Source organism: Temnothorax longispinosus, chromosome 8 (assembly GCF_030848805.1).
Source record: "Temnothorax longispinosus isolate EJ_2023e chromosome 8, Tlon_JGU_v1, whole genome shotgun sequence".
Lineage (NCBI taxonomy): Eukaryota > Metazoa > Arthropoda > Insecta > Hymenoptera > Formicidae > Temnothorax > Temnothorax longispinosus.
Genome location: NC_092365.1, coordinates 4,818,495 through 4,829,241, shown reverse-complemented (window position 1 = coordinate 4,829,241; position 10,747 = coordinate 4,818,495). Strand labels below are relative to the sequence as shown.

At 42.9% G+C, this 10,747-nt stretch overlaps 1 protein-coding gene across 1 annotated transcript; it reads right to left on the bottom strand.

The window, feature by feature from the left end:
- Positions 1 to 8,819: 8,819 nt before the first annotated feature.
- Positions 8,820 to 10,393, bottom strand: LOC139817806 (F-box/LRR-repeat protein 4-like). The gene is made up of 4 exons (XM_071786102.1): positions 9,947 to 10,393; positions 9,669 to 9,867; positions 9,229 to 9,580; positions 8,820 to 9,151 (listed from the first exon to the last, which is right to left on the bottom strand). Exons 1-4 carry the CDS (start codon positions 10,201 to 10,203, stop codon positions 8,820 to 8,822), a joined length of 1,140 nt encoding a protein of 379 aa, XP_071642203.1. The 5' UTR covers positions 10,204 to 10,393.
- Positions 10,394 to 10,747: the final 354 nt, after the last annotated feature.

Genomic DNA, 10,747 nt, shown 5'->3' with positions numbered 1-10,747 from the left:
ATTAACGGCTCGCCATAGATGCCAGCGCGACGACGTGTATGTTTACCGCGCGATTGCGGGCGTCGGGAGTAACGTCAAAGTCTTCCCGACTTTTGAGGTAACGATAAATGGACTGGAATCTTGGAAATAAAACGGTTTGGTTTCCGTGGATACCTAGGCGTTAATTAAAATTTCGATACCACTTTCGGTAGCCGAAGCGATCTCGCGTGTCCCGTGTCGTAATCGTTCTAACGCGACTGAGAATAACCCCAGAGATTTTTATATTGTTCCCAATTAATCCCGCCACAATGTGTGCATTTAATTATCATGTTAAATTATTATATATCGTCATTTTTACATGGAGCACGTATGAAACGCATCCACGAACGTTACTAGAACGAAGTGGATATATTAAGAATCGAGCTTAGACGCTGAGCGATACTAAGCGATTATTTCGCTATCGAGATAATTAATATTTCCTTCGCTTTCACGGGGGCACAATGCGCGCGGCTCTTGGCTCCATCGAGAGCAGCGTCGCCGCAGGTGCTAAAGGGGCGATATCTCCGGCGGGGCACGTAGCCGCAGGGGCGGAAGGCGGACACGGAGGGGGGCAGGCAGGAAGGGGGGGGGGGAGAGGGGCGATTTTTCGCCCGGTGGCTCCCGCCCTGCGGCGAGCATCGCCTCCTGCAAAGTCACGGCGGTGAAATTTAGTGCCCCGCCACTAAATTTCTCAGGTATTCCAATATATTCCGCGGTGCGTATCTACCTGTTCCGCGGCTTCTCTCTCTCTCTTCTTTCGTTCTGTGTTTCTCTCTTTCTCTCTCGATCTTTTCATTCTCTCTCCCGCTTCCTCGGCCGTCTTCCTTCTCCTTTTCCTCTTCTTCCTCCTCCTCTCTTTTACCGTATACATCTCGTACTCGTCCTTCTCTTCTCTCTTTCTCTCTTTCTCTCGCAGCCTTTCTCCCTTTTTCTTTCTCTCTCGAGCGAGACGAGCGTTTGTTGCACACGCTCGACTTTAAAAGAAAAGGCACGAGATGAGGATAGGCGTTCCCACCGGAGTTATTAATGGCTTTGACTTCGTTGCTATGGATATCCATAAGTCTTTGGCCTGTGAGAAAAAGAGAGGATGAGCGAGGGAGTCGCGGGAAGTGAGAAGGAAGGAGTGCGAGAGAGAGAGAGAGAGAGAGAGAGAGAGAGAGAGAGAGAGAGAAAGAGAGAGGCCCCGTCTCTCGGGCTTTCCTTGGACCTCGGGGCCGCTGCCGGACCGAAGGACGTGAAACATGAGAAAAAGGCAGAAAGATGAGAAACAGCGGACGCGAGAGGCAGAGTACATGGAATTGTCAATTTCTTGAACGTAAAGGGGCGGAAGAGCGATAAGAGAATTGAGCGGTACACCAATCTCAAGAAGCCGGGACGTCAACTGCCATTGATGTTTATTGGCGGATTTAATCCGTCGTGATTTAATCACTTCCAGAAATGCGCCGACATTCGCAACACATCCTGATTTTAATGTCTATAATTTTAATTTACCAAATTAATTTAAAAACAATATTTGTAATGTTGTTTTTAATAATATTTATAAATTATACAAAACTAAATACTGACCATTTAAAATGTTTGCTGCAAAAGATCTAATATTATCATAAGCGACCGAGGATTGAAAGTATCAATCAGGTAAATACATCGAGAGAAATATTTAAACGTCTCATTAATTGATAACGGAACACACTGGGGAAAAAGGGAATAAAAAATGGGATCTCTAATTAGAATCGAATCGTCGCGCGTAATCAATTAACTCGACTGTTGATATTATTAGAAACTAACCAGCTTTGTTATTACAGGATAAATAATACGTCGCGTCACACAACGGACGGCAATGTGCATACAGGAAGGAATACTTTTATGCAGTAATTGGCGAATAAAATCAATTATCAGCATTACTGGCTCATTAATGAATAACATTATCGATGCACGATAATAATTTGTAATAATTAGATTCGCGTGGCAGTTAGCAATAATTAAATTGAAAACTCCATGAGATATATTTGCGCCAAACTTACATTAACCAATGAATTTGATCAAATCAACGGATATTTCATGGGAGGAATATATAATTTAAGGCTCATTTCTATCTATTACATATATATGAATAAACGACGTATTGGACAATAAATGTTTTTCCCTCATCTATTGGAATAACTAGAAAAAAATCAAAAATTGACAGAGAGAATCGAATTCACACGTAGCAAAAACCTTCATTCGGTGTCGCGGAGATGGGATAAAATTACCCGGATGGTAAAAGCCCGAGTTACGCGTCGTAAACGGGCGCATGTAGTAGCGAACGATCGTTCCAATATCAATTACAGGCGAGAATTAATTACCGGCAACGTGGCGGATAATGAAGCTTATTAATTTCGACGCTAAGAAACGGCGAAACGCGCTCGCCGTCGCGCTCGCGCGCGACGCTGTTCGCGGAAGAACGCCGATTAATTATCGCCCGTATCATCGAACGCTAATCTGCGGACGCGTTATATTCCAATGGGCCCCCGCACCACCGAGTTCGAGTTTGACTTAACGCAGCGCGAACATACCCCGCTCGCGCGATTCGATCGAAAGAAACGACAGCGACTCGACAACGTCGATGTATCACCAGGTACGCAGGGCGGTGCGCGAGCTTGCATGCGCACCGTTCAATTTCCTGACTTTTCAGATAGATATCAGTTAATTCGAAGGTTTAATCCGAGATTTAATTACCGCGATACTTGTTACCACAATTTTTTTTCAATCGCCCCCCTCGCGCCTTTTCCCAAAGTATCGCCGGTATCGTCGAAGGACACGGCGCGGCGCGGCGCGATCGTCTCCCAGGCTCGTCTCCCGTATAACAGAGGGGCATCCTGACGGACCGCGGAGAATCGAGAACCCGTTCGTGTGCGACGAGAGGGCTTCCTGGCCGCGCGTGTATTCAAGAAAACGGGATTGTACGTAACGCCTCCTCCGCGGCGTAACCGCGCGAGGAAGCGGGAGGCGGCCGGCGTGGCGACGAGGTCGGAGGAGGAGGAGTAAAGTGTGAGTAAACATAATGGCAGAAATAACGTTTGCGGGAGAACGAGAGAAAGAAAGAGAGAGAGAGAGAGGAGACCGGCGGCGGACGTTCCTTTTCGCGACGCGCGGCGGGAATCGAGAGGTACCTATTGTTGGGTCGCTATGCGAGCGATTTCACGTGCGAGTAGCCGCGTTGATCGGGCGAAAAAGGAAGATTTGCCGGCGAGCGAGCGTAATAGCCGGAATAGCGCCGGTCGGTGCGGCGATATGCCGCCGCGATGCGATGCGATGCGATGCGATGCGTCGTTCCGCCTCCCAGAGGGGCGGCGTAAAATCCGATCGTGATACACGGCGAAGGGGGATGCCGTGGATCGCGAGGAAACTATCGGCGGTAGGATCGGCAAAACTAAGAAATGACGAATTACATAATTCTCGTATCTAATTAAAATCCACATGAAAGAAGGGCTTTCTGAGAATTTAATAGAAATTCAATTTCATTTTCACAGAGAGACTATAGGCTGTCATTTTTTAATGATAATTATAAATATATTTGAACACGGAGGAGACTAAAACCTCGTAAGGACTAAAACCGCGTAAGATGTTTGTGGTTGTCAATGAAATAATATGCTATCGACTAACGGATCGAGAGATGTTTGGAAGACGCTATCGAGCATCGAGATTCGACAGATTTTCACGTTTAGAACTATTTCTAAAGAACCTATGTATTATACGTAATTATTCGTACGCTTTTCGATCGTGATATCACTGACATCGACAACATCCGCATTGTCAGATGTCATCTCACAATCGAAGGATTAAATAGGAAGCGCCGGTCTTGCTGCAAGATAACGTCTGCATTCCGCGATAAGGGCAAATCGCTTTGGGAGTTAATACCGAACGCGAGTCCCCCGTTGTTTTGCATCCCGTCTCCGTAATGCGGAAATTCCAGCGCGTTTCGCAATGCAGGAGTACCGCCGAGAATCCAGTGCTCGCAGCCAGCTCAGCCAGCTGTGATCCGGCACACGGCTCTTTCCCGGTCTCGGTGTTTTCCGGGGATTTTTCAGCATCTACCGACGCGAGAGACGGAAACTTCCGCGCCGTGAGGAAGAGCGTGTTATCGGCGAGACTGGATTCCTTTGAAAAGCCGGCGATAATAAAGCGACGCCGTATACCGGTGTCATAACGGGAACGAGAAGGTTCGGCGGATGCCTCTCACCTTCTCGCACCGCGCCCGGAAAGGAAGATCCGACACGGAAACTGCGTCCCTGGATTAAGGACATTACGGCGCGGCTTCGCGCAGGAGGAAAAGCGCGCTTAGTAGCTTATCGGGCCGTTTGGACGTTCGTTCTTTGTATAAGAACGCGGAATATGTTCGCGTCGGCGTGGCGGAGGACGAACTTTATATTTCGACGCGTCGAAAGGGAGATCGAAGATACGGGAGAAATTGTTATATTCCTCGTTTAACCGCGAGTTTCACAGGCTATCCGCTGTCTGCCCAATTTTACAGATGTTGAAAGTGAAACAAGCGATTTTGATTTTTCATTCCCCGTAATTTTAGCTTGAAACGTTTGTTATTAAAAACGCCGCGCTTATCTGGCGGTTAATGATACAATGTACAACTAATTTTCGCTTTATTGCGTATTGGAAAAAGCAAATGTGAATTTAAGATCTGATTGCGATTTTTCGATATCGAGATGTTTTATTAGACTATTTTTTTCCTGAGACACGCGGCTTTCAGAATCGGACTGGCATAAATGAAAAATCGCAGGAAGCGCGATCGATACGTACTCTCGGCGAGTCGGCCGACGGAAATTCCGCAATTACGAATGTAAAGACTGACGAAACAAAAAAAAAGAGAGAGAGAAAGGAGAGAGAGGCGTACAGAAAACGGCGTATGTACATTTCGCAGACAGCGACACGGCGCGCCGTGTGTTGCATTTGCCGTGTTTGTGCGCGACGTCACGGCGAAAACTGCATCCGACGATACGTACGCATTTCAAATGTACGACGCGTTCCCCCGTTGCGATCAAAGAGATAACGAGCCGCGCTAATTATAATAATCACAACATAATCGCAACATGTTTGTTACATTCGAAATTCATTTTGCCCTTTGGTCGATCGTGATCCCCCCCCTGCTTTCGGGAAGGAACGTTTGAAAATCACGCTAAACTATACGCTCGATCGAGAAGCTATCGATTAGGAGTTTCTCTAATCTATTCAAATTGATCCCATAAATCTTTCGCAACGACTCGTTACAAGGATGGACTTTTAAACGCTCGTTCGGATCCGCGCGAACGTCCGAGAAATAAAGAAAAGTTGCATTTAAATAACCGGACGTAAATCTAAAATGGAACAAGTTGTGTCCGAAAACGCAATGTCCATCTACCGTCGCGCGGAAAGCAGATTTGACCTAATTTCGCTCGGCGGGGCTCTCGGCAGCCCTTATCGCAGATTACATCGGCGGGTACGTACAACTCAATTTCGCAAAAAAGTTGACCTGGTCAGTTCCCAGAGTGAGAACTGCGCATCGCTGCGCGTGCGGCGCGATTACGCGTCGCGCGCGTTTCGCACGGCGGCGGAGAAAAAAAATAGACCGCGCGGAATGAAAACCTATGACTTTTCGAGGAGCGAGAAACGAGAGCTCTCTGGAAAGAGAAAGAGAGCGAGAGAGAGAGAACGAAGGCGAGAGATCAGACGGGAAATAAAGAAACGATGGAAGAAAGACGAACGAAGAAGGAGAGGATTCTCGCGGCCGGAGTTTGGCGCAATGAAAGAAAAAGAGAGGCAGAGGAGAGGACCTTGAGGAGGGGCGGGAGAGAGAAAGGAGCGGATAAGAAAAAAAGGAGCAGCAAATTGACCGCCGCCAGCGGGAGGCCCCGGCGCGACGGGGAGTCCCCTTCGTCCGAAAACTCTCCTCCCGTCCTCCTTGGTCTCGCGGCTCTCCCTACAACCGCCCTTAGTTCCGTCTCTCTCTCTCTCTCTCTCTCTCTCTCTCTGTCTCTGTCTCTCTCTCCCTTTCCCTTCCTCTCCCTTTCTACCTCTCTTTGTCTTCTTCTCCCTTTCTCTTTCTCTCTTTTTTTGCGCTCCCCGCGCGTCCTCCCGTGCCACGATCCCTACCCGACGATCTCGCTCGCTCCACTCGAAGCGAGACAAATGAGCGGCATCCGTCTGCGTCACCTGTCCGTCAGTTCGTCCGTAACTTTTGACTCGAGGCAAATCGAGAGACGCGCGCGTCAGGAGAGGGAGGAAGAAAGAAAACGAGGGGCGGCTTTTTACTGCGGGGCCCGGTGACCCGACAACGACGATGACGACGACGGATCCCGCGGCTGACGCCCCGACGCGAAGATCTGAGGGAATAAGGGCCGGTTGCACAACGGTTATTTTTATTCGCCGCGTTAATGGAAAAGGCTGATATACTCGATTGAACTCTAGCTTCGTCATTTCGAATTAACAAGATTATATTTTAATTTAAAAATTCTCACACTCGAAGAAGCACATACCTACCTGCGCTCGAGTTCGAGCCAACGGTATTATTTTTATTGCCGTTATCCTTTTACAATTATTGTTTTATTGTACATAATATAATTATACAGTTGCATGTTCTATTAATTATATATATTGTATATATAATATTTTAAAATATTTTTAAAGGTATATATTTCATTACTGTAGGTTTAGGCTTAAGTAGCCCATATAAGCTTGTTATTGCTGATACTGATGTTCACTTTTCGAGGTGCAGCTCTCTTGATCTTAGCCTTTATTACTGCACTTCAATAAACTTATTATCATTGTTGTTATTACATCGATATACCCCTTATATCTTTTTTATCGACTTGTAGCGTCGCCCCGGCTACGTGTGCGGTTAGAATAGTAACGCGCTGCCATTCGCGTGTCGGGTGGGAACTAAAGAATAACGCTCGTAGAAAACAACGGGACACGGAGATTTTCTGTACGCGCCGCGCACCATAAATAATCCTCGATTACACGCGTCTCACGGCGGCTCTCTCTCTCTCGCCGGCATGGCACTCCGAAGAGGCAAATTCCGGGCTGACGAGCGTCGAGACGGGGCTCTTTCCGCGGTTGCACGCCGGATTACGTCAGCGCCGGGGGGAGAGATTGTAAAAATGCAATTTGCATTATCAGATATGCTCGCAACGACGTGGCGTCGATACGCGACGCGGGACCACGTCGTATACGAGTTTACTGGCCGACGCGACGCCCCGCGTCTTTTATTTGTTCTTACTTTTATTACCGTCGTTACGCCGATTTTGCGATTTCGCGAGATTATTTGGACGCGACGAATGTCTTTGCGCTTTCGACGATTTTTAATGGAAAATCCTATTTCGATGCTTCGCGAGCTCCTGTAAAATTAAATCGAAGGGATCGAGTGATATGTTATTTAACACTCAGTTAAGGCATCTTTAATAGATAATAAGACACAGATTTCGAGGAATAGCCTGGACTTTTTCTATTTCTTACTGGCATGTTCCTCCTTGGAAGCGAAAGTAAAAATGATACTGCAATTCTTCAGTTCAATTAGAAGGAAAATAAAAGAATGTAAATAACCACTTCTTCGCTTAGGTGTTTGAGGGATGTTGTAGGTTCTGAAATGATTGTTAATACGTGCCTGCGTGAATTGCACTCGTGACTTCCGTCCCTTGACGCGCGAATCGACCGGTGAGATCGACGCCGTGCTCCACCCCCGTCTCAGAAACGGAAAAGCAATACTACCGGTTATCGGGGTACCGAGACCCCCATCCTCCTTCTCGTTCCCCTATCTCGCGTTGTATCTTTAAACGCGCGCTAAACATATTTTACAGGTGTTACTTCCTAGCGGGCGCGCAACGCGAAGATAAGAAACAAAGTGCTCCGGTATTCATCACGGTTATCTTTATGGATGCGCCTGTAACGCTGATGAGGAATTCTTAACTTTTATGGACGCGCCGATACGCGGACGCTGACTACTTTTCTTGGGAAAGAGCTCGAGCGACCGAAATTTATTCGTTAATTGCATTAAACGCGATAATTAATCACCAGGCCGCTCTTTTTTAGAATCAGCTATTATTATTCTAATAAATATTAATATTTATAATACGCCGAATAAAAGTTCCACATAAAAAAGAAAAGAAAAATAAAATAAAATTGTTTAAAAATAACAAAATTATAAATAAATATAAATATTTTGTTTTTATTAGATATTAACTTATTTTACAACCTAATTTACCAGATAATTGTTACAAAGTAAGTTTGTAAGTACAAAAATTTAAAAAGTAAACGTAACTAAAAACTAAATTGATATGTCCTAAACTAGTAAACAAAAACTATTTAAATGATCAGTCTGTATGATCGTATGTATAGACAGACACATGTGGATATTTCTTTTTCCATTGATTAACCAATTGATCGCTTATATGACAGTATATGAAACAAAACTCTTGCAGGTGAAAACATTGTTCAAAGATAACGAAATATTTATCAGGTGTATGAACTTTCACAACATCAAGAAATAACTTTTTTAAGTTTTTGCACTCTGCTAGTAATTCCAACTGGTGATCTCTGAGTACAGCACGGAACAAATAAACTTCTTGCAAGTTGTGATAAGAGGAAAATAATTTAAATAAGTGATCATAAATAACTGAATAACCGATTCTGTAACAAAAATCATATAATATTATTACACAGTAATTAATTGCAAAGAGGAAATTAATGTAACTTTTTCAAGATGCACGCAACCTCAGCAAACAAATTTTAATAAAGAATACAATAATATATTTTAAAAGAAAATGTAGCACATATACTTACGGACCATCAAAGTGCATCAAGTGCGCTTTTCGTAAATTCTTACAGTTAGCTAAAGCATTAATACTCTGAGGTGTAAGATGATGTGCAGAAAACTTTATTACTTCCAAGTCACGACACGAATTTCCCAACTCTATTGCAACTGCTTTTGACATAATATGGTTTGAGGCCCACTCTACCTCACGGATCCGTTGATTTTTTTGCAGTATTTTGCAAAGACGTTTAGTTCTTACACGTGTTCGAACAAGGTTTAAATATTCCAAACCTTCCAGATTCTCGAGATACGAAAATCCTTCGTCGTCTATGAATCGACAATAACTTAGATCCAATTCTAAGAAAAATTTGTATTAGTTATATGCAATTTGCTCATAATCTTGATAATTATATACTATATGCATATATACATACCTTTCAAATTTTTGCATATCTCTGAAGTTTTAAGTAGGGCAGGATTTAAATTAGAACGACATTCACTTAATCTTAAGTGCGTTAAATTTCTGCCACAATTATCAAGAAAGTTTAAGAAATCATTAACATCAAAGTTGCTTTCTGTAAGATCTAATTGTTGCAAATATTCACATCTAGTTGTAAAGCAACGAAATACATTGCGCGTAATAAGTTTGTCAGTCACACGTCGCATGTTCAAACGTGTATAGAGTTTCGGGTCTCGTGTTAAATCATTGAAGCGCCTATTTACTTGATTCATGCGGCATAACGTTGTCAAATCCAAGTATTTTAATATTATTAGTAGTATTTCATTCTGCAAAGATAAAATATAAAACTTTAATACTCGAAGTGACATTACAATAAATATTATTATAAAAAATAGACTTCTTAGAATACTTTACAGGAAGCGCAGATAAACTGCAACGTGATAGGCCCTTGGATTCATCCGAAGAGAGTTTCATACGCTTTGCATAATTTGAATGACTTTTTAATAAAATACGACGCGAATATCTCGGTCCAAGAGGTTGCTCATAATAAGGGATTACCTCCTGAGATACCTTTTGCTTCAAATTACTCTTATAAGAAACCATTCTTATATCGCTGCAAATAATATCGGAACAAATTTATTTTCATTATTAACAGAAAAAAATTAAATATTATCTAACGACGATAATAATACCTTTTACGAATAATACAATATTCGGGAAAATTCTGTTGCAGATGAACTATATCCAAGTGTGCACTTTTTAAATCTGCTGTTAAATTATGAACATCGTCATGGCATGAAGAGTACATGCAGTTAATTCTTTTTAACAGATTAGTTAAGCTCTCGTTAGGATTTCTAGAAAGGATCAATTCTGATGTACCGATGAGCATCACAGCATCTAGCTTTGTGTAAGAGACATCTGAACTGTTTTTAAATGTTAGTCTGAGCATTTTGGTTTTAAAGTTACACGGATGCGATAACGGTGGAGAAAATAATCTTGATGTCGGCGGTACAAAATGAGACGATTTATCCCACAACTTAAACCACTTATTATTAGAATCTTGGGCCGAAATTTGAATTACGCTTCCAGGATGATGTATTTCGTAAATACAGACTCTGATTGGATATACAGCTTCATGAAACTCGACACCTTTAAAATAGAAAATATATAATTATACTCTCTTTTCAATAAAAGCATATCTTTTCAGCAACAATATCTTCTTAGCAAAATCTCATAAATCAAATATTACATACAAATATAATTATTTTTGTTCGTCTTATACTCTTGATAAATACGATTAGTCCCATCTTCAGGTTCATTTTGCCATGGAGATATTGAAATATCGACATCTCTATTGTATCTCTGTATTAAAAAGTCAAAAAGTGTCAAATACCTACCACAAACTCTTGTAAGTTTGAATTGCGATTACTTTTTACGAGACAATATAATGTATAATACCAGGAAATATACATACCAACATTTTTTCAAAAAGA